Here is a 24,492-nt window from a genome sequence, read left to right on the forward strand (position 1 = left end):
CATTTGCAATATGTATTTGTTTTTGTTACCATATGGATTTAATTAAAAGTTAAAAAAATCCTCACGTGTAATATCTTTCTGTGTAAATATCTCATATTACAACGTGGGACACCTGCGGCCGAAAATCCGGTGCGGCCTAAAATCCGGTGCGGCCTTTACATTTAAAAAAATGATTTTATTTCTAAAATTAGAGCCAGCGGCTTAAAATCAGGTGCGCTCTGTAGTCCGGAATCTACGGTAGTTGGATCAGCCAGTAGCTGTTAGCAGTGTGTAATAGCAATATTCCTGAGTTTGAGTGCCCACAGGCTGCAGGAAGTTTGAAAATGTTTAGCAGTGTAAGTTGAATATTTTAGAAATATGAAAAATGATTGATCATAGTTATTAAACAGAAGATAGAGTGGAATTTGCTGTTTGTGTAATTAATACAGTTTTTATAAAGTATTGGGCTTTTTATTTCCCAGGTCTTATTCGATTACAAGAACTAATGAAAGCTCCCTCCAGATACAACATTAAAGTTAAAATTCGTCAGCTGCCGGCAGGTAACAGAGATGCTAAGCCTCTTCTGAAACAGATGAAAAGGGGGAAGGAATTCTACGTGATATTTGACTGCACATATTCAACTGTAGCCCACATATTGAAACAGGTGATAGAAACCTTCTGTAATCTGCTTCTTATAGCATAACTGGAAATTTTCTTGATTACTGTACTTTGACTGTATGCACAGGATGAATGTGAACATGCATATTTCATAACGTTTTTATGGTAGCTGCTTTCGAACTCTGAAAGTCAGTCTTCCATGTGTGTATCAATGAGTTAACTAGAGGTTTTAGAAATGTTGAGTCGAATCTCCAATGAACTGTATTCTGTTAAAAAAATATCATTACACACAAGCACCTAATCATAAAATGTTCAATGAACTATTATATGTGCCCCATTTTTCTAAGCTTTTTATAAAAGTGCGTCATTCTCTTTTATGTTTTCCTTGACCCTTTCTGTAACAGTATCATAACAAACATATTATTCACTTTGATTCAGTGACTGTTTGCAGAAATCAATATTTCCGTCGTGTATATAAGTTTGATTCATTCTCAAAGATGAGAGGTGGAGAGTGAGGTCTGAAAGACTGAATTTTACAGATTGAAATGGGAAATGCATGGCAGGTGGTACAAATGAATGTAGGGGGAGCCAGAATGGATAGCTGTCACATAGATCACAGCAGTGCTGTTAACCTGGAAATGACAGAATTATACTGTAACAGTGCTGCCAGACTTGAAGAAAAGTGCCAAGGTAAGAAATAAGAATGTATAAATAAATAAACTTGTCATTTGTCAAAATAGCTATTTGTACGTAGGACATAGAGTTACAGAGTCATTCAACATGGAAGCAGGTCTTTTATCTGCAGAGTTTGAACTCAATATCAACCACCCACTAACATAAGGTGACTTTCAATTTCCAACTTGCCTACCAATTTGTGCGTCTTTGTAATGTATGAGGAAATTGAAACAAATTTATCTCTGGGAAAATAATGGAAATGGTGTAAAATTAGGACTAGCAGGAACAAAAATGAGAGACATTTGGAGAAATAAAAGCAGAAAACAAGGAAAACCCTCAGCAGGTCAGGCAGTGTTTGTCGGAAGGAAATCATATTTGACATCTCAAGTTGCTGACCATTCATCAGAACTGGAAACAGTCCATTTCATCTGCAACTGTTCCCAATCCCGATGAAAGCCCACTGAGCTGAAACAATAGCTATTTTTATCTCCACACATGCTTCATAAATTACTTCTGCTTTTCCCATCTATTTTTTTCCTCACATTTCCAGCAACTGCAATATTTTGCTTTTCTGATGAAGCAGTTTAGAGCTGTAAAATGTGGAAGATTAACTATAATCATTCATATGCATAAATAGTCATAGCATGTTTGATGAGCCTCAAATATACTCATTTTCAATATTTTAGTGGAGACCATGAAATGGAGGTGGTAAAACCCTGCTGCTTTCTGAAATACATAGAGCTTCACTTTTATACACTTGGTAATTCCTTCATTCGAAGGCAGTACAGATAGGAAGAGGGAGGTGAAACTCAAACACCTAGAAGATGCCACCACAAGTGTGATTGGCATAAAAGTGTATGGATCACGTGCAGCTCACGTATCTTCTCCACACAGATCCCTTACAGCAGCAACAGACCAGTGATGACATGTTGTGATACTCTCTGTACGATATGTATGTAACTATATCAGTTGTTTTATTGTGCCCGTTTCTTCCTGTTGTAGAAATGCCATAATCTCGGCAGAAGCAAATTTGGATCAGTCTGCGAAAAAAACCCTCTATGGCAACACTTGTCCATTTGTACTCTGGAAGGGTTCAGTGATGTTGCAAGGGGAAGCACAGAGTGAGGTCCTTTCTCATGGATATGGAAGGAGAATGAGAGCTTCTGAGCAGAGACTTGGCTTTGCCTCAGGGTCCTTTGGATAATTTCATGCAGCTAGATGTGAACAAGCAGCACTTCATGAACAGCAGCTGTTTCACCCAAGCGGTACACTAGACATGCCATTTTGTGGTTCCTAATTATCAGTGATTTTACATTGCTGAGGAAGCTTGCCTGCCGGAGCAGGGGACCCTTAGGCGTGTAAGCAAATGAGCTCAGTAGAAAACATTCTCGGGAACTTTCCACAGGCATTACAGAAATCTTGAGGCATGCACTACCTCAGCACCCTGATGTTAACATTTTAAATCATCTAATTTGAGCAAAAATGTTTCAAGAGTGAAAGCGCTGACTGTCTTCAGCATGAGTGGGTACAGACTCCAGGAGTCCACATTAGTGGTGTGTGACAGTCATCCTGCAGAAGAGTAATCAGTCCCTTTGAACTTTAAAGTATCAATGATCTGCACTTGGCAATCATTTTATAGAGAGGTGGCAACTGGGAACATACTGGACCAAGCAGTATGAAGGGCATGATCATCTCCTCTTGCTAGTTTTGAGGACTTAGAAGCAGCTTTGCAACCCATGCTTTTAGCAAAAGAATTTATGTGCCTCATCAACAAATGTTCACTCATGTGCTCCGACTAGAATAAGCATGTTTGGCTTGTCATACTTAGCCCAGCTGTGACAGTCAGAGAAAGGTTGACAGTGGATGTTGATCCAGGGGTAAAAAAATGTTTTCCTGGATAATTCACTGTTGAAGAGCATCCAGTATGATAGTTGACCCTCTGTTTCTTAATGTTCTTCAAATTCCTGGCCTGCTGTTTTCTTCTACAGTTGACTCTGTGAGGTAAACCAGTTGCGTGGCAAGGTTGTGTCAGGATCTTAGAATTAATGGGATCTGGGAGATTCTCCAGGGCAATTACAAGATATCTGCAGAGTTATCCATCAAAGACATGCAAAGACTCTCGGCTGCTTTCCTTGCATTCCTGACAGGTGTCACATCATGGACATTTTGCTAAGCAGCCAGCCTCTGGTGTTCATTGATCTGCTTGAGGAAAAAAATAACAAATTAGGATCTGAATAGGACAAAGGCATAACTATAGACACAGACAATGACGTGCTGGCTGCAATTGTAGCAGTAACTGCATACTTAGTAAAAGAAATTCTCCCCATCATGTTAACTGCAGGTTATTAATTTGAAAAATCTAATGTTATGTGGTTAATATAACTAGGTATTACAAAGTTCTAAGTAAATTTATTAGCAAGGTACATATATGTCACCATATACTAAAAGAAAGAAATAATAATAATAAATAAATATCAAGAACATGAGATTAATTTCTTCAGCAGTTTGATCAGGGCACGACTACGCAAGCGCATGGACATCAGCCAGTGTAAACAGTGAGAATTGTTTAAAAGGAGACACCTTATAGAGCGGATGTCAGAGGAGCAGGCGATGGCTTAGAGGGAGATAGAATAGGAAGGCTTTGGCTCAACTGGGCTTCAGCGATAACGGGTCGAGGCGAGGTAGGTTAACTGTGTAGAATACAAACTGGAAGAATATGTATGAGGCCAGTGTTTTGTGCTGGGTGTCAGATGTGGAAAGTCCGGGGGACTCACAGCCTCCTGGACGGCCACATCTTCGCCAGGTGCGTCGAGCTGCAGCTTCTTAAGGACCATGTTAGGGAACTGGAGATGCAGTTTGATGACCTTCGTCTGGTCAGGGAGAGTGAGGAGGTGACAGAGAGGAGCTATAGGCAGGTAGTCACACCGGGGCCTGGGGAGACAAATAAGTGGGTAACAGTCAGGAGAGGGAAGGGCAGGAGTCAGAAGCTAGAGAATACCCCTGTGGCTGTACCCCTTGGCAATAAGTACTCCTGTTTGAGTACTGTTGGGGAGGGGCGGGGACAGCCTACCTGGGGGAAGCAACAGTGACAGCGTCTCTGACAGAGTCTGGCCCTGTGGCTCAGAAGGGTAGGGAAGGAAGAGGATGGCAGCAGTGATAGGGGACTCTATAGTTAGGGGGTCAGATAGGCAATTCTGTGGATGCAGGGTAGAAGAATGGATGGTAGTTTGCCTCCCAGGTGCCAGGGTCTGAGATGTTTCTGATCGCATCCACGATATCCTGAAGTGGGAAGGAGAACAGCCAGAGGTTGTGGTACATATTGGTACCAACAACATAGGCAGGAAAAGGGAGGAGGTCCTGAAAGCAGACTACAGGGAGTTAGGAAGGAAGTTAGGAAAAAGGACCACAAAGGTAGTCATCTTGGGATTACTGCCTGTGCCTTGTGACAGTGAGTATAGGAATAGAGTAAGGTGGAGGATAAGTAGGTGGCTGAGGGATTGGAGCAGGGGGCAGAGATTCAGATTTCTGGATCATTGGGACCTCTTTTGGGGCAGGAGGGACCTGTACAAAAAGGACAGGTTGCACTTGAATCCCAGGGGTCCAATATCCTGGTGGGGAGGTTTGCTAAGGCTACTGGGGAGAGTTTAAACTAGGATTGCTGGGGGATGGGAACCAAACTGAAGAGGTTGGCTCACAAATAGAGAAAGCCTGGAGACAATGCAAGAGGGAGGATAGACAGGTGATAGAGAAGGGACGTGCTCAGACCGATGGTTTGAGATGTGTCTATTTTAATGCAAGGAGTGTTGTGAACAAAGCAGATGAGCATAGAATGTGTATCAGTTCTTGAAGCTATGGTGTTGTGGCCATTACAGAGACTTGGATGGCTCAGGGGCAGGAATGGTTCCTTAGAGTGCCAGGCGTTAGATGTTTCAGAAAGGACAGGGAGGAAGGCAAAAGAGGTGGGGGCATGGCACTGTCGATCAGAGATAGCGTCACTGCTGCAGAAAAGGAGGAAGACATGGAGTGATTGTCTACAGAGTCTCTGTGGGTGGAGGTTAGGAACAGGAAGGGGTCAATAACTCTACTGGGTGTTTTTTATAGGCCGCCCGATGGTAACAGGGACATCGAGGAGTAGATAGGGAGACAGATTCTAGAAAGGTATAATAATAACAGGGTTGTCATGGTGGGAGATTTTAATTTCCCAAATATCGATTGACATGTCCTGAGAGTGAGGGGTTTGGATGGGGTGGAGTTTGTTAGGAGTGTTCAGGAAGGTTTCTTGACACAATATTTAGATAAGTCTACAAGAGGAGAAGCTGTACTTGATCTGGTATTGGGAAATGAAGCTGGTCAGATGTCAGATCTCTCAGTGGGAGAGCATTTTGGAGATAGTGATCACAATTCTATCTCCTTTACCATAGCACCGGAGAGGAATAGGAATGGACAAGTTAGGAAAGCACTTAATTGGAGTAAGGTGAAATATGAGGCTATCAGGCAGGAGCTTGGAAGCATAAGAGAAGAAGAGCTTACGAAAGGTTCAAAAAGTAGGTAATGATAGGAATCTAGAGGATTATAAGGCTACCAGGAAGGAGCTTAAGAATGAAATTAGGAGAGCCATAAGGGGCCATGAGAAGGCCTTGGCGGACAGGATTAAGGAAAACCCCAAGGCATTCTACAAGAATGTGAAGAGCAAGAGGATAAGACGTGAGAGAATAGGACCAATCAATTATGACAGTGCGAAAGTGTGTATGCAACCGGAGGATATAGCAGAGGTACTTAATGAATACTTTGCTTCAGTATTCACTACAGAAAAGGAGCATGGAGATTGTAGGGATGACTTGCAGCAGACTGAAAAGCTTGAGCATGTAGATATTAAGGAAGAGGATGTGCTGGAGCTTTTGGAAAGCATCAAGTTGGATAAGTCACTGGGAACAGACGGATGTACCTCAGGCTATTGTGGGAAGTGAGGGAGGAGATTGCTGAGCCTCTGGATCTTTGCATCACCATTGAGGATGGGAGAGGTTCCAGAGGATTGGAGGGTTGTGGATGTTGTTCCCTTTTTCAAGAAAGGGAGTAGAGATAGCCCAGGAAATTATAGGCCAGTGAGTCTTACTTCAGTGGTTGGTAAGGTGATGGAGAAGATCCTGAGAGGCAGGATTTATGAACATTTGGGGAGGCATAATATGATTAGGAATAGTCAGCATGACTTTGTCAACGACAGGTTGTGACTATTCACATGGCTGAAGGTAGTACAGTAGATGTAGGATTTCAACAAGGCATTTGTTAAGATACCCCATGCAAGGCTTATTGAGAAAGTAAGGAGTCATGGGATCCAAGGGGACATTGCTTTGTAGATCCAGAACTGGCTTGCCCACAGAAGACAAAGAGTGGTTGTAGACTATTCATATTCTGCATGGAGTTCAGTGACCAGTGGAGTGCCTCAGGGATCTGTTCTGGGACCCCTACTCTTCGTGATTTTTATGAATGACCTGGATGAAGAAGTGGAGGGATGAATTAGTAAATTTGCTGATGACACAAAGGTTGGGGGTGTTGTGGATAGTGTGGAGGGCTGTCAGAGGTTATAGCGGTACATTGATAGGATGCAAAACTGGGCGGAAAAGTGGCACATGGAGTTCAATGTGGTTCATTTTGGTCGGTCAAATATGATGACAGAATATAGTATTAATGGTAAGACTCTTGGCAGTGTGGAGGATCAGAGGGATCTTGGGGTCTGAGTCCATAGGACACTCAAAGCTGCTGTGCAGGTTGACTCTGTGGTTAAGAAAGCATACAGTACATTAGCCTTCATCAATCGTGGGATTGTGTTTAGAAGCCGAGAGGTAATGTTGCAGCTGTATAGGACCCTGGTCAGACTCCACTTGGAGTACTGTGCTCAGTTCTGGTCACCTCACTACAGGAAGGATGTGGAAGCCATAGAAAGGGTGCAGAGGAGATTTACAAGGATGTTGCTTGGACTGGGGAGCATGCCTTATGAGAATAGGTTGAGTGAACTCGGCCTTTCTTTCTTGGAGCGAAGGAGGATGAGAGGTGTAAAAGATGATGAGAAGCATTGATCGTGTGGATAGTCAGAGGTTTTTTCCCAGGGCTGAAATGGCTAGCACGAGAGGGCATAGTTTTAAGGTGCTTGGAAGTAGGTACAGAGGAGACGTCAGGGGTAAGTTTTTTTAACAGAGAGTGGTGAGTGCGTGGAATGGGCTGCCAGTAACGGTGGTGGAGGCGGATATGATAAGGCCTTTTAAGAAACTCCTGGAGAGGTAAATGGAGCTCAGAAAAATAGAGGGCTATATATCACCCTAGGTAATTTCTCAGGTAAGGACATGTTCGGCACAGCTTTGTGGGTCATAGGGCCTGTATTGTGCTGTAGGTTTTCTCTGTTTCTGTGAAGAGTCCTTGAAGATGAGTCCATTGATTGTGGGATCATTTTAATAATGGGGCAAGTGAAGTTGACTGAAGTTATCCCCTTTGGTTCAAGAGCCTGATTTTTAGGGGTAATAACTGTTCCTGAACCTGGTGGTGTGAGTTCTGAGGCTCCTGTACCTTCTCCCTGATGGCAGCAGTGAGAAGAGAGCATGACCTGGATGGCGGGGTCTCTGATGATGAGCAGCTTTCCTGTGACAATGCTTTGTGTAGATGTGCTCAAAGGTGAGGAAGGCTTTACCCATGATAGACTGGGCTGTATGCACTGCTTTTTGTAGGAATTTCTGTTCAAAGGCATTGGTGTTTCCATACCAGGCCGTGATGTAGCCAGTGAATATACGCTGCGCTACACCTCTATAGAGGTTTGTCCAAGTTTTAGATGTCATGCCAAATCTTTGCAAACTCCTCAGGAAGTAGAGGCACTACCATGCTTTCTTCACAATTGCACTTATGTGATGGACCCAAGACAGATGCTCTGAAATAATAACACTAGGGAATTGTTGCTGATCCTCTCCACCTCTGATCCTCCGGTGAAAGCTGGCTCATGGACCCTTGGTTTCCTTCTCCTGAAGTCAATAATCAGCTCCTTGTTCTTGTTGACATTGAGTAAGAGGTTGTTGTTAAGGCACCACTCAGCCAGATTTTCATTCTCCCTTCTATATGCTGATTCATCACCACCTTTGATTTGACCTTCAACAGTGGTTTTATCAGCAAACTTGAGTAAGGCATTGGAACTGTGCTTAGCCTCACAGTCAGAATTATAAGGTGAGTAGAGCAGGGGGCTAAGCACACAGTCTTGTGGTGAACTTCTGATGGAGATCGTGGAGGAGCTGTTGTTGCCAATCTGAACTGATTGGGATCTGCAAATAAGGAAATCGATGACTGAATTGCACAAGCAGATATTGAGGCCAAGGTTGTGGAGCTTTTTGATTAGTTTTGAGAGGATAATGGTACTGAGCTGTAGTCAATAAAGAGCACCCTGATGTCTTTGCTGTCCAAAAGTTCCAGGGTTCAATGAAGAGCCAGTGAGATGGTATCTGCTGTGAATCTGTTCAAAGACCTATTATTTGATGGAGAACTCAATTGGGCTGGGTAACTTATATTCCCAGAAAAATCAGAGTCCAAGCTACTAACTTTGCAGCCTCTGCTGAGAAAAAAGTTACAGGTTCTAACAGACAGAGCATGCAGGTATAACCAGAAGATTGACTAATGTTAGTTGTATCTGATGCAATTTGGAATGAGGCATATAAAAGGTCAGTGATGCTACATCTTAAGTTATCACATCATACACAGCTGTGTGCTGAACTGGAGGTATATATACACAGTATATAGCCTCTCGCTTTAGCTTCAGGCCTGAGGTTTCTCTTGAGTTGCTCTTTAATTCCCCCTGCACATGCATATCCCTTTGCTTTCTGCTTCTGTAGTCATGGCAACATAATGCTAACCTGAAATTTGACTGAATTCCACTGAATAATCAGTGAGGTTACTCTCTAGCAAGTTTAAAGTCACTGCCCAATAACAACAGTTCACCTGCAGCCTCTCCCATTAGGCAGAAGATACAAAGGACTGAAAGCCTGCACCATCAAGCTCAAAGATCACTTCTACCCCACTATTATGAGACTACTAAATGGTTGGCTAGTATGATAAGATGAACTTTTGACCTCACAATCCATCCCATTATGATTTTGCACCCTATCTACCTGCACTGCACTTTCTCTGCAACTGTTGTACTTTATTCTATTTACATTTAAACTTGAACTACCCCAATGCACTGTGTGATGATTCAAGACAAACTTTATACTGTATCTCAGTAATAGAACCATAGAACATTACAGCACAGAAACAGGTCTTTTGGCCCTTCTTGGCTGTGCCGAACCATTTTTCTGCCTAGTCCCACTGACCTGCACCTGGACCATATCCCTCCATACACCTGTCATCCATGTACCTGTCCAAGTTTTTCTTCAATGTTAAAAGTGAGCCCGCATTTACCACTTCATCTGGCAGCTCATTCCACACTCCCACCACTCTGTGTGAAGAAGCCCTCCCTAATGTTCCCTTCAAAACTTTTCCCCCTTCAACCTTTACCCATGTCCTCTGGTTTTTTTCTCCTGTAACCTCAGTGGAAAAAGCCTGCTTGCATTCACTCTATCTATACCCATCGTAATTTTATATACCTCTATCAAATCTCCCCTCATTCTTCTACGCTCCAGGGAATAAAGTCCTAACCTATTCAACCTTTCTCTGTAGCTCAGTTTCTCAAGTCCCGGCAACATCCTTGTAAACCTTCTCTGCACTCTTTCAACTTTATTAATATCCTTCCTGTAATTAGGTGACCAAAACTGCGCACGATAATGTGACAATTATAAACCAATTCCAGTGACACTGGACATACTGGAGGCTGTGGTAGAACAAAGGACCCTACGGAAAATCCTGGCAATTCTGGACATTAGGTTCTATAATGAGTCAACCTATAGGCAGGGAAGTGATGACCCCCTTCTGTTAGACTGTTTGAAGTAACTTATGTTTTGTTCTTTCTTACTTCTCCTAATATTTGTATATTTGTATATCAATGCACTTGTAATGCTACTGTGACACTGTAATTTCCTTTGGGATCAATAAAGTATCTATTTCCAATGTCTTAACCAGGAATGCCTTATGGTTACTGAAAATGGGGCTCTCTCCAGTTTGTTCCCTTGATTTATGTCTGTCTCATATGCATGTGGCTCTGAAATAGCCTTTGAGAATGGAGCTCAGTATGCATAGACGCCTGTCTATTACTGCTGGATGCAGCTACCACCTGAGAGGAGGACTGGCAAAGATAATGACAGCCATGGTATGGTCAAGCAAGGCCAAGAACCTATTTTAAAGTTTTGGTTTCCCTCTAAAAGATGTAGTACAGGAAGATTGCCTTTTCAACGTTAAGGAAATAGCCCTGACTTTTTCTGAAATGAGCACAGTTGAGCTTCTGGTATCGCAGGTTGAATATTACTCAAAATTCTAGGACAATTATTCCCTTATTCTTATAATTACAAATAAATACACAGAATAATACCTGAAACAGTCAATATTTATTTTTTGAAATGAGTAGCCTCATAATGAACAATGCCACAGTGGATCAATTGTTGTGAAATGTATTTAAAATGATGAATGGGTTGTAATATTTAAAACTGCATATTAGGTTCTGTCTATGGGATTATTAATTATAAATATGTCAATATTTGGATGTAGTGCCAATTATACTTGTAAATGTATTGTAATTGGATTGTTCAGTGTTAAATGCCAGAACAGTTAATTTTGTACGCATGGATAATCAATAGTTTACTGGAGTTCAGATCATACGTTAGAGCCCTGAAAAAGGGTGTTGGCCCAAAGCTTCGACCGTTTATTGATTTCCCATAGATGCTGTTTGACCTGATGAGTTCCTCCAGCACTTTGTGTGTATTGCTTTGTATTTTCAGCATCTGCAGAAATTTTCGTGTTTATAAGTTAATTTAGTTGTCTTGTGGTTGTGGTGCCAAATGTGAATCAGTCTGTATAGTCTCACTGCAGTTACCAACAAATGAAGGGGTTAGCACACAAAGTTAATTATTCACAGATTTACATCCCAAACACTTAATAACAGATTTACTTTCACCCTGAAGTATTGGCTGCTATCTCTTCCTAACCCACTTTCTCTGAGCCACCTACTCACCCAACCCATATCTTTGCTCTAAACTCACGTTGTTTCCCTTCCATATCTAGCTACAAATGTATGAGTTCCCCAGTAGATCTACCATGGTCTCCTCCATCGCAGAACTCCCGGTATCACCAGACCCAAGCATCATTGATTGGACACTTGCAACTTTCTCGCTGTTTCTTGTTTTCCCAGTGTTACCATCGTACTCCTGCAGATGAATACAAAATTCCAGCAGTTTTGATTCACTACTCTCAACTAAGTCAGAAACAAAGATCCCATCTTCCAATTCCAGTTTATGTAAAAGTAAAGTCAACAAATCTGTTATGTAAGAAGTGTGGATGAGTCCTCTTGTCGTTTTGGCCAAAATTTGTTTTTGGTTGATCACTGTCAAAACAGAACTGGTCAATTATTACTGAATATGGTATCTTGTAGTGTGCAAATTGCTAATTTTTTGATATGAAAAGAGTGATTAAGCTACAAAAGAAACTCATTAGTTCTATAGCATTTCAGAATATCCAGAAAGTGCAGTAGTTGCCAAGCGAATACAAGGTCTATATTTACTGTTAATGCTGGTTTGTTCTCTTTGCAGATACTTTCGATGGGAATGATGACTGAGTATTATCATTACTTTTTCACCACGCTGGTAAGGTGCCATTTTAAAAACACTTCAGAGGTTGTGACTGATTCAGATTTGTCTGTTAACTTTATGGAACCATTGAGCGAAAGACACAATTTAAAAAGTCAGAAGTTAGAATTAAGGCAGAAAATGGCAGGAATACTCAGCAGGGCAAGCAGTGAGAGAAATAAAAGGTCATGTCTTGGGTTGATGAGTAGGTTAGAAATAAAACTGCAGAAAAGGGGAATAGTCAGAGAAAATGTGGTACGTGGAGACTAAGATAAGTTGAGTAACATAAATGGTAATGATCAGCGATATTGTTGAAGGCTTACAAATCAGCTCATCTATCTGCTGAAGGTGTAAATAGAAGGAGATAGAGAGATCAAAGGAGAGAGAAAGAAAAGTGTGAGATAAATACTGAAGCTGCTACAAGTCTGCAAAAAAAGTGATGGAAATACTCAGCAGGTTGGGCAGTATCTGTGGAGAGAGAAAAATAGAAAAAACATTACAAGTTGAGGACATTTCATCAGAACTGACACTATCAAGGAAATTTGGTGTTCTGAATTTATTGAATTTAGTGATGTTTTAATTGCTGTAGTTGCCTTCTAAGTTGATGAGTTTCTGTTCCTCAAGCTGAATTGGAGTTAGCTTGAACAGAGTAGGAACAGTGGGAGTGAGATAAAGAATTAGAGTGACATGTGACTTGAAGCTTAGGCCATCCTTTGGGACTATATTTTGCAAAGCAGTCCTCCAATTTGTGTATTGTTTCCCCAGTGTCACAGGAAACCACGTCATGAACTTTGGGGAAAAAAGTCTAACACCTGCATTTTTATCACTGGTAAATGAGAAGGAAAGAGATAAAAGGGAAAATATTGTGTATTTATTATTCCAGTAATTTTTGAGCAATATTGTAAATATATTGTTTGATTAAGCATTCTCTGTTTAGATAATTCATTGCGGGTTATAAGTAAGAAGATGTGAATGGCATATGGCATCATGCCACCACATCCTTTGAGAGTGCTTCAGTAAAGTTAAATGAAGTAGACGCCCTTTCCCGTGCTCCCGTGTTTCTCTTTGAATTGATTTCTGGAGTGACAAAACATAACACTCCCGTCATTGCATAAGAAGATTATGTGTTGATGAAAATAGAAGAGCAAACCAGGGAGTTGTGGAAGGAACTGCCTTTTTTTTTGAACACCAGAAAAAGAGTGGAGAGAATTCTATTAATTCACTAGATTTAAATATCCATTGTCCACATTGGAAATTATCTCTAACCATGCAGATATCTGAACATGTCACCTCCTCTGAGATAATTACTTTTCCCCTCACAGAAAAAGCAAATATTGAATCATTGATGTTAAATTTAATTTAGGTTAGAGTTCTGACTATAATGCTGCTAATGCTGCTTCTATCCTTTTTCTTGTTCACCTTGGGCAATATATATGTACATTGTTGTGGCATTTTTCTTCTTGGATTGCAATATTTCATGGTTTAAGTGGGCATCAGCAGCATTTGATGACTATTAGAAGCTGGGAGATGTTGCCACATTTTCTGACAGACTGACAATTCCTCAATAGCAAGTGAGAAAAAGACTGGCCCCAGAATATATTTGTGTTGTATTTTGTTAGCAGTGATAAGTGACCATTTTCCCTTACTTCCTTGGAGCTATTATGCAGCCACTCAACCATAACACAATTCATGAATTCTTATAATGATGTTCCTGAGTCCACATTCAATGTTTTTATCCTGACCCTTTATGTTTTATAATGCTGATTCTAGAATTGAATTCAGACTTCCCACACAAAATTCTGGAGGAACTCAGCAGGTCGAGGTATTGTGTGTGTGTGTTGCTCTGGATTTCCAGCATTTGCAGAATCTCTTGAGTTTATTGCATGGCATCCATTGTTAGAGGTGCTCCACTTGTAGTCCCGAGCCATTCTGGCCACGCTTATTATCAGGTAAAGTTGAATGTAGCAGGCATCCCAATAATCATACAGCTGTTCCATACTGCCCATTTGGTTTCACTGAGCATCTCTTAGTGTTTTCACATACAAGTCAATAAATGATGGTGTTCTATCTCCTTTTGCTCTGTGATTGTAAGTCAATGTTCAGTACACTCATCTTCAGCGCAGAAGCAACATTCATAGTAATCAATCTGGGCAGATAAAATTTGCACCATGTTTCACAAAGCTCACATCAATGCGTGCAACCTCGGTAAATGCAGCTGTATCAACATATTACACTGATATTCACGTAATCCTATTGTCACTCAAAAACTGAAAAAGGTCACTCTTGTTTACATTTGTTTTAAAAGTTATAAATCATTCAGAAAATGTAATAGTATATGATATGATGTTATATTTACCAAACTAACATACCATATGCATAGGATCTCGCTGGCACCAAGTGCTTGAAAGCTCTAAACTGGTTTTGCTCTAAATTATAATGTGGAAGTTGAAATGGCATTATTTTTGGAGAGCATAAGATTGGCCAATAAATAACATGCAGTCAAGCCACAGCCTATTGTGTGCACTGTAACTGCTAAGTGTTGATGATGTGTTACTGGTGCATATGTTGCTCTTAAACCTATTAGTGTGATATATTGATACTCTTCTAATAATCAGCAGAGGCTCAATTTTTCACTCTTTAATAAATCTCTTAGAATGCCAGTCCAAACTCTAGAAAAAACATAAATAATCTGCAGTCCCGTCAAAATGTATGAAAATTGCAAGATGATTTTTGTTTATTATTTATATTTCTGTATCACCTTCAACTGCTTATTTTAGCTTATGACACTCACTGCTGGATTTTTTCACCAGTTATCATAATTCATTCTTAACCCTTTGAGAAATGGGTATCATTTCTGATTTTACTTCTGTTGTGACATATTTCCAAGAATACAAGAAGCTGAATATTTAAGAGTTCTTCACTGTTGCCAATGCATTAAAAAGCTTAAAAACTTTATGTCCATTTTGATCATGGAAAAGAATGTTACATTGGTCTGGAATTTGGATGATAAAATGTTGGCATACCGCCCATTTATTTCTGCAGTGTACATTTGATTCCAGCTGAAGACTAATGAGTTGATTATCTTCTGTTTCAACCAGCCGTAAGGACTGGAAGTGAAATTAATCTAAGCACTCTCCTTGTAGGTGTGAGTCCTCAGCTCAAAGCTGCACAGAATCTGTCACTCAGTTGACAGTCTCACAGCCGAGAGGTTACAAGATTAATTGGAGTGACTCATGGAAATAGTTGTCAGGATTTTTTTTGCTGCATTGTTTATACTTTTGAGCCCAACACTTCAACAGACTGGAGGTTGCAAACTGTTGGTTATAGGAAATAACCTGGACAGTTACACTGCTGAAACCAGGATAATAATTTGTATTTAATGAATATTAGGTTAAAGCAGAGGAGGCATCTTTATAATTTTATTAAATCTGTAGAAAGTGAGTATATAAGAACAAATTGTTTTGTTAGATTAGACAGCTTACCTTAGGGATCACAAAATTTACATCCTTTAACCAAGAGGAAGATGATCTTTCAGTAAAACCAATGTTTCTTAAAATTCTCTTGGCTGAGTTGTTGTTTTTACTTTTTGATGTTACGGTTTGTTTAGCTGGAGGAAATGTCATTGCAAAGCCGGTATTTACTCAGGCTGTGATCCTGGTGATCCTGGTGATCCTGCTGATCCTGGTGATCCTGGTGATCCTGGTGATCCTGCTGATCCTGCTGATCCTGGTGATCCTGGAACTGCACTACCTGGTGCACCCAAGCAGAAATTAGCAGGGAATATGAAGGAGCTCTCAATTAGCCCAGGCAAAGTTATGTATGTACAGTACCTCCACTCTTCACTTGCTATGGATCCTCAAGGTCTCTGCCAATTGTCCAAGAGTCTAGAAAGGGGATTTAGCCTAGGTCCTTTGAATCCTCTTGGGCAATACCTGAAGACTATAGAAATCATAAATGCTAATATTCTTTATCCAAGTTGCCTCTTTGCCCCATTGATCCTAATAGCCTCATTTTTCTGAGATTACTGCCTTTCATGGATGCTCTAGCTTCCCATTGTGTTACTGTAATCAGAATTTCCATTTCATTAAAGTCCCTTCCCTCAGCTTTGCATGAAAGATATCCTCACTGTCAGGGATGGATTAATTTCTACCAAAACACCAGAAAGGCACACTGGTATGTCCTGGAAGCTACTGAGAATTGGCACAATAGCTTTCCTTTCACTGAGTGTGATCAGACACTAAAATGGAATACTGCCTGAAGTGGGCAGAAGCTAGTAGGTAATAATGGTCTGAATAACCAACAATGTAGCACTAAGTAATGTTATAATTATTGGCATCTAAGGAAAGGACATGTTGGTACTATTGCAGAATTTGTCCTATTTGCCATCCTTCTTAATAATACTGGCATGCCACAAACAAAGAAGGTGCCCTTCCTGAGAATAAAAGAGCAGGGAGGAAATCCATTTAATCCATTAGGAAAGTAACCTCATCACAGGATAGGGACTGAAATTATTTGGCAGTTGACCAGAATAAAAAGAATTGAGATTTCTGTCACAAATTAAGAGTACTGTTGCACATGAAAGGGTCAGATAGAGCAAACATGGAGCTCATGAAGTGGTATCTGTACCTTGTTCACGGGTGAGTGTTTGAATGTACTGAAGACCTTGATCTTGAAGAGGTTACTGATCTATTAAGTGCATCATTATTTTATAATATATGAGTTTCAATGTTTATGGCACTGTTACAATCAGTGTAAATCAGCTTTGATAAGTATGAGATTTGGGTCATAAAGCATATCATCCTCTTTTTTGGGGACTTTTTCCTTTGCAGATTGGATGGAACCACTAGGGATTCTTAAATTTTACTGCGAGTGGTTTTTATATCAGCAGTGCAAACATTCGCCACAACAACACCATCTGTTCACAAAGATTTAATACTGTAGAGAAGAAAATATCTTGCAGTCCTTTCTTTGAAATTGCAAAGTAAAGGGAACATGTGCATAAATGAAAAAAATGAAAACATTAAAGTTCCAGCAATAAAATGTTAAGAAAGGCATTCAAACCTCTAATCTCTGAAGCATCATGGCATAGAAGTATCACTTGGATTAGGAGTGTGGCAAACAATACCAAGCAGAAAAGAATTCGAGTTCCTCTTGGCAAAAGCTCTGCCTGCTGAACAAGTCAGGAGTAAATAACATGTGTGGAGTGTTCAGTTATGCGGGTTAATTTATTTGATGTGGAGGTTGGTTTACAATCCGCTCTTGTTTTTATATAAAGAAATCTAAGTGTTTCTACTCCACTCTAATTTGGCTACCATAGTAGATGGAATAACTGCAATTTGCCTGTTGATTCAACAACAGTTCAAGAGATCTCTGCATTGCATGGAAAGTCATTCATACCCTTCCCCACCAAAAATATTGAATAATTTGATTTGGACAAGAAATGGCTAATTGGTGCCAATTACAAATTAACCTTCAATGTTTTGAACTTAGAAGGTGAGAAAGCAACAAAACTATTCCTGGGACAGGTGATGCTACCCTTTGACTTTCTACCAAACAACATCATTCGTTGGGAAGTGAATATACCTTCTCCATATTGGTAACAATCACTGGAGAACGGCGTAGTTGGTGGTAGGCACACAGGTTGAAGCAAATAGATGAAAATTAAGAATGTAATTTCAATTCAAACATTAGTTTTTGGTAATTGTTTATGCTTTGGTAAATTTATAAAACCTGTAACTTTCTTGAGGACATGCACCTGTATTCTGTAATAAAAACAAAGTAAAATAATATCTAAAACCACTTCAAATGGATCGTTCATCGATTAATTAAATTGCTTACATAAAGTGTAAAAGGACAACCTTCAGCTGAAATTCATGACTTGTGCTTTATCGCTGCAGGATCTCTTTGCACTGAACTTAGAACCATATCGATACAGTGGTGTCAATATGACAGGGTTTCGCCTTCTAAAAATTGACGACCCACATGTTGCATATGTTACTGAGAAGTGGTCCATGGAACGACTTCAAGCGCCACCCAAACCTGATTCTGGTCTCCTGGATGGGATGATAACAGTATGTATCTATCATGCACTGGAAGAAGATAAGCTTGCCATACTTATCAATTCACTAATGTAGATGGTGCTTCAGAAAATCGTCTTGGCAATTAATAGCTCAGTTTGTTCTCTCTAAGGTACCAATTACTGTAAACTCTGATTTCTGTCATGTTGAAAGAAATAACAGATTTTAAATCGTGATGCCTATTTAAGTTGTGATGCTTATTTGATTGCCCCTTTTGTCGAGGGGAAATCATTATGCAGTATGTTTTAGTGTTTCACGCAACATTGCCACTGAAACACCAATTTGTTCACTATGGTTAAGTTAAGAAACAAAAAGAGTGAGTATGTGCCCTGATGATGAGGTTCAGACACAGATGCCTCATTAAGCTGCTACTTCTGATGAATTGTTGAATTGCCTAATATGAAAGATATGCATTTGATAAATGAAATTAATTTTGTTTGCCGGAGTCAAAATGGTGCAAAGGAAAGAACAAAGAAACTAGAAAGTCTAATGTACATTTGGAAGTTTGGTTGATTGCCCAGCTGGGAAAAATGTTTGCAGGCCTTTCGACTCCAATCGAGAAGTCATGGTGTAGAATGTGGAATGATTGGTATTGAATGTCTCCAAGAGGTTACACAATATGGAATACTTGACAAACCATGATCCGAGGTGAAATATTATCTTTGCCGAGAGATTCATTGCACCTACTTTTGGTGTGTAAATCCAATCAGAACTCTTTCAAACAATCATGAAATTGGTCAAAAAGATGTTTAAAATGCCATTAGGGCGGCTTACATACATAATCAAAATACTACAAAGGGACTTTAACATTCCCAACTGTGCTTCTGTTGAAGCTTTACTGTACAGGAAAGAGAGAGGGCCTGAGCTCATTAAGGCACGTCAGCTCCATACCAGAAATGCCACCTTGAACGCAACGAAGGACTCAGGAGCTGCAGGAGAGGCGGGCACCTCTCACTTTCACTTGAAGGGGAACATGGCAGTTGATGTGAGAGTAGATGTAGTGGTGTAGTGAGACTGTGAGGAAGGACAGGCAGTCGGTGGGGGGAGCAAATTTGCAGACAGTGGGATGATTTAAAGTGTAACAGAATGAAAATTGTAAATACAGGGCTGAAGGTGTTATATTTCAGTGTGCACAGTACAAGATAGACAATCTTGTCATGTAGTTAGAGATTGGCAGGTATGGTATTGTGGACATTGCTGAGTCATAGCTGAAAGATAATAGTTGGGAACTTAGCATCCAAGGAAACATTACATAGAAAAGATAGGCAAGTAGGCAGAGGGATTGGGGTTGCTCTGTTAGCAAAAAATGAAATCAAATCCTTAGACAGTGGAGATATTGGATCAGAAAATACAGAGTACAGGGCTCTAAACAGCAACCAGACTGGGTTACAAATTACAATGCGAGATGGAAAAGAAATGTAAAAAGGACAATGTTGCGATAGTCATGGAGGATTTCAATATGCAGGTGTATGGGGAAATCAGGTTGGTGCTGGATCCCAAGAGAAGGAATTTGTAGAAATCCTATGAGATGGCTTTTAAGAGCAGCTTGCGGTTGAACCCACTAGGGGAACAGCAATAGAGAATTGGGCATTACCCAGATTTGATTAGGGAGCTTTAAGGTAAAGGAACCCTTTGGAGGCAATGATCAAAATGTGATAGAATTCACCCTGCAGTTTCAGAAGGAGAAGCTAAAATCTGATGTATAACAATTGAGTAAATGGAATTACAGAGGCATGAGAGAGGAGCTGGCCAAAGTTGACTGGAAGGGGACACCGGCAGGGATGACAGCAGAATAGCAATGGTTAGAGTTTCTGGGAGCAATTCAGAAAGCGCAAGATAGATACATCCCAAAGATGAAGAAGTATTCCAAAGGGAGGATGAAGCAACCGTGGCTGAGAAAGAGAGCCAAAGACAGCTTAAAAGCAAAAACTAGCGGAAAGGTAGAGAATTGGGAAGCTTTTAAAAGTGAACAGAGTCAAGCTAAGAAGCCATAAAGAGAATAAAGATAAAATACGAAGATAAGATAGCCAATATTGTAGAAGAGGAAACAAAAAGTGTTTTTCAGATATGTAAAGAGTAAAAGTGAGACAAGAAAGAATATTGGACCACTGGAAAATGGCACTGGAGGGGTAATAATGGGCTCAACGAAACAGCAGAGGAACTTACTAAGAATTTTGAATCAGCCTTCACTGTGCAAGACACAAACAGAATGCCAGAAATTGAGTGTCAGAAGGCAGAGGAGAACGTTGTTGCTATTACTGAGGAGAAGGTGCTTAGGAAGCTTAAAAGCCTGAAGCTAGGTATGTCATCTGGACTAGATGGACTACACCCCGTGGTTCTGAAAGAGGTATTTGAAGAGATTGTAGAGGCATTGGTAATGATGTTTCAAGAATCACTAGATCCTGGAATGGTTCTGGAGAACTGGGAAACTGTAAATGTCACACCAGTCTTTGAGAAGGGAGGGAAGCAGAAGAAAGGAAATTATAAACCAATTAGCCTGACTTCAGTGGTTGGTAAGATATTGGAGTCTAATATTAATGATGAGGAGCACATGACAAAATAGGCCAAAGTCAGCATAAATTCATTAAGGGGAAATATTGCCTGACAGATCTGTTGAAAGTCTTTGAGGCAGTAGCAGGCAGGATAGACAAAGGAGAGTCAGTGGATGTTGTTTATTTAGATCTTCAGAAGACTTTTTACAAGGTGCCACATATGAGGCTTCTTAACAAGATAAGAGCCCATGGTATTATAGGGAAGATATTAGCACAGATAGAAGATAGGCTGACTGGCAGGAGGCAAAGAGTTGGAATAAAGGGAGCCTTTTCTGATTGGCTGTACTGACTGGTTGTGTGCTGCAGGGGCCAGTATTGGGACTACTCCTATTCACGTTATCTGTCAATGATTTGATTGAAAGAATTGATGGCTTTGTGGCCAGGTTTGTGGATGATCTGTAGATAGGTAGAGGGGCAGGTAGTGCTGAGGAAGCAGGGTACCTACAGAAGGACTTAGAGGGATTGGGAGAATGGACCAGGTTTGTGGTTGATCTGTAGATAGGTAGAGGGGCTGGTACAGGAAAGATACCATGGGCTGATAGCTTGTTAAACAGCCTCATATGTGGCACCTTCTCAAAGACCTTCTGAAAATCCAAGTACACAACATCAGTTGATTCCCCTTTGTCTCCTTTCCAACAGATAAGTCAGGGAAGATCTTCCCTTGAGAAAACCATGCTGATAATGGCCAATTTTGTCTTGTGCCTCCAAGTACCCTGAAACCACATCCTTAACAATCGACTCCAACATCTTCTCAACCACTGAGGTCAGACTAACTGGCCTATAGTTTCCTTTCTTCTGCCTCTCTCATTTCTTGAAGAGTGAAGTGACATTTGCAGTTTTCCAATGTTCTGGAACCATTTCAGAATCTAGTGATTCTTCAAAGATTATTACCAATGCCTCCATGATCTCTTCAGCCACCACTTTCAGAACTCTGGGGTGTACTCCATTTGGTCCAGGTGACTTATCTACTTTCAGACCTTTCAGTTTCCCAAGAATATTCTCTAGTTATGGTAACTTCACACACTTCATGCCTCCTGACACCTGAAACTTCCACCGTACTTCTAGTAATCTTCCACAGTAAAGACTAATGCAAAATACTTACTCAGTTTGTCTGCTATTTCATTGTCCCCCATTGCTACCTCTCTGTCATCGTTTTCTGGCGGTCTGATATCTACTCTTGCCTATCTTTTACACTTTATATATCTGAATATATCAGATGCCTTGCAGCATCTGGTCCTTAGATTTCTGCCAGAAAGTAGGTGCAGATGCTACTCCAAAACTAAGCCTATGATAGCTTATTTGTGAACTACTAAACCCTTTGTGAGTGAGAAACACTTTGTACTCTTCTTCTATCTCCACCTGTACATCGGCCTCAGCTAAGTCCACTGTGCTGAAGTGCTTCCATCCAGAAAGTTTTGCAAATATGTCCTCTATCCTGGGCAGAGCTTATGGACACAACCTTCTTGCCTACTGGGACCACTGGCATTGCTCTTGGGTGCCAGTCGACCTTGGAAAGAATTCCTTCAGCCTTCGTGCAATCCAGCTCACTGGCTACTTTATCATGGATAGTATAAGAACCGGATGGGCTTTGTAAAACTTGTGTGTGGTATTTTCATTCAACACTATTTTACCCTTGATATGCTTGAGTTTTCCAATGTCTTCCTTGAACACTGCTGTGGCATCATCCAGTACCTTTCTTAATTCACTTTCAGTTGACTCTGTTGCAGGGGATGTGATATGAAAATGGTGGATGGATCTCCATTAAAGTTGTAGATGTCTCAGGTTCTCACAGCCCCACAGTGCTGGTCCTCCTGTTTTTACCACACACAAGCCCAATGTGGCTTGTTGGTCATTGCATTTTGCTGTTACAAATGTCATTCCCACAGGAGTTATCTTTTCTCCAGTGTAAGTTCTTAGTGGATATCTTCAGGCTTCAGTTCAGTATCTTTAAATAGCCATTCAAACTTACTTTATGGAATGAATGAAACAACGAAGACAGTGTCCAATTCCATTTTAATTAATTTGCTGTTTACTTCTAGTGCAAGTCATATTGATTGCCTGTCAAGACAAACAATATCTCAAGGCTACCCAGTCTATGTCACTCTCAACATTATAAGATTTTTCATCAACAGCATGCAGATTAGTGTTCTTGTTGAGACTGCAACTTGACTTTTTATCTTTTTCTCTTCCCTGTGTAATCCATTTATTTTTGTCTGCCCAAAATGTCTTATTTTTGTCCTACTTTATTGGCCTCTGCTACAGTGGAAGCATTTTATTCTGCCAAACAGGTTTCTGTATAGATGTTACAATTTTGTTCATGGTCACTTTCATTTCTAACTGCAAGTCAATTGCATCTCTGGCTGCTGTTTCCATTGATACAGCAATTTCAATAGCACCTTTAAATGCAAGTTGCGTCTCAGTTAAGAGTCATTCTTGAATGTTTTCCTGTAAGATTCCACAAACTATCATTACATCATTAAACCCATCATTGAACTGACAATGCTCAGCCGAATTTTTCAATTCATCTACGTGAGCTGAAATGGACTCCCCTTCTTTTGATTCCACTTATGAAATGTGAAGCGTTCTACAATCAACAAGAGTTCGGTTCTAACTGTTTCTGAATTACATTCATGATATCAGCAAACCTAAGTTCAGCTGGTTTGATTAGAGCAGTCAAACTTCTAAGCAAACTATATGCTTTTCCACCTGAAGCATTCAGTAACACTCACTCATTTCTCTTTGCAGATTCCATTTGCTTCAAAATATTTCTTATTTCATTCAGCATACACAATCCAGTTATCTGTTGTTCAATCAAACTCATCTATCTTTCCAATGTAGCTAGCCAATTCTGCTGTTATTATTATCATCTTGTACTCACGGTTCATGTTCACTTGTAGCTTGTTATTTTCATCCATTTTCTTCCTTTTTTCTAACTTGGCCCTCTCTTTCCACTTCCGAAGGAACACATGTAGAGCTTTTTTTTTAACTTAAACTTCTCTCTCCCCTTCCAAAGAAAAAACATTTTGTGCTTTACCAAGTAGATAGTCACCTCGGTTTTGTTTTAAAACTTACTCGTCACCACTGTTATGTTTTGTAACTCCAGAAACTGAACAAAAGAAAAACACAGGAGCCAGAGTGTCTAAGTATTTACTTAGGTTTCCTTATAGTAAGGCGCGCACATATGACGTGGTGGCATAATGACGTATGTATTTCACATACCCTTTACATATAACCCATAATGTATTATGTTAACAACAAAGTATGCTAATCAATCAGTATGTTTGCATTATCACTCAAATATTACTGAAATATTAAATACATTATACAAAGAGTCTTCGGTGAGCTCATGCAGGATTTCCTAAAAGTTAACTTGCAAGTTGAGTTGGTGCTGTGGAAGGTAAATGCAAAGTTAGCAATCATTTTGAGAGAGGACCATAATACAAAAACAAAAATGTAATGCTGAGGCTTTATAAGACATTGGTCAGACTGCACTTAGAGCATTGTGAGTAGCTTTAGGCTCCTTATCTAAGAAAAGATACGTGCCATTGGAGAGAGTCCAGAAGAGGTTCACAAGAATGATGCCAGGAATGAAAAGGTTAACATGTATGGAGTGTTTGATTACTCTGGATCTGTTACTCACTAGAAATTAGAAGAATGAGAGGGAATCTCATTAAACACCTATCGAATATTGAAAGTTCTGGATAGAGTGGATGTAGGGTGGATGTTTCCTATGCAGGGGGAGTCTAGGACCAGGGGACACAGCCTCAGAATTGAGCGTCATCCATTTAGGACACAGAAGACAAAATATTTCTTTAGCCAGAGGGTGGTGAAGCTGTGGAATTCATTGTCCCA

At 40.3% G+C, this 24,492-nt stretch overlaps 1 protein-coding gene across 6 annotated transcripts in view; it reads left to right on the forward strand.

The window, feature by feature from the left end:
* The window catches only part of grik1a (glutamate receptor, ionotropic, kainate 1a), a 363,004-nt gene that overhangs the window by 223,483 nt on the left and 115,029 nt on the right, over positions 1–24,492 (forward strand). For all 6 annotated transcript variants that reach the window (XM_073045690.1, XM_073045693.1, XM_073045692.1 and 3 more), the window contains exons 4-6: positions 462–643; positions 11,976–12,029; positions 17,909–18,082. In XM_073045690.1, the coding sequence (XP_072901791.1) occupies positions 462–643; positions 11,976–12,029; positions 17,909–18,082 (410 nt within the window). The remainder of the gene's footprint in view (positions 1–461; positions 644–11,975; positions 12,030–17,908; positions 18,083–24,492) is intronic.

This window comes from Hemitrygon akajei, chromosome 5 (assembly GCF_048418815.1).
Source record: "Hemitrygon akajei chromosome 5, sHemAka1.3, whole genome shotgun sequence".
NCBI lineage: Eukaryota > Metazoa > Chordata > Chondrichthyes > Myliobatiformes > Dasyatidae > Hemitrygon > Hemitrygon akajei.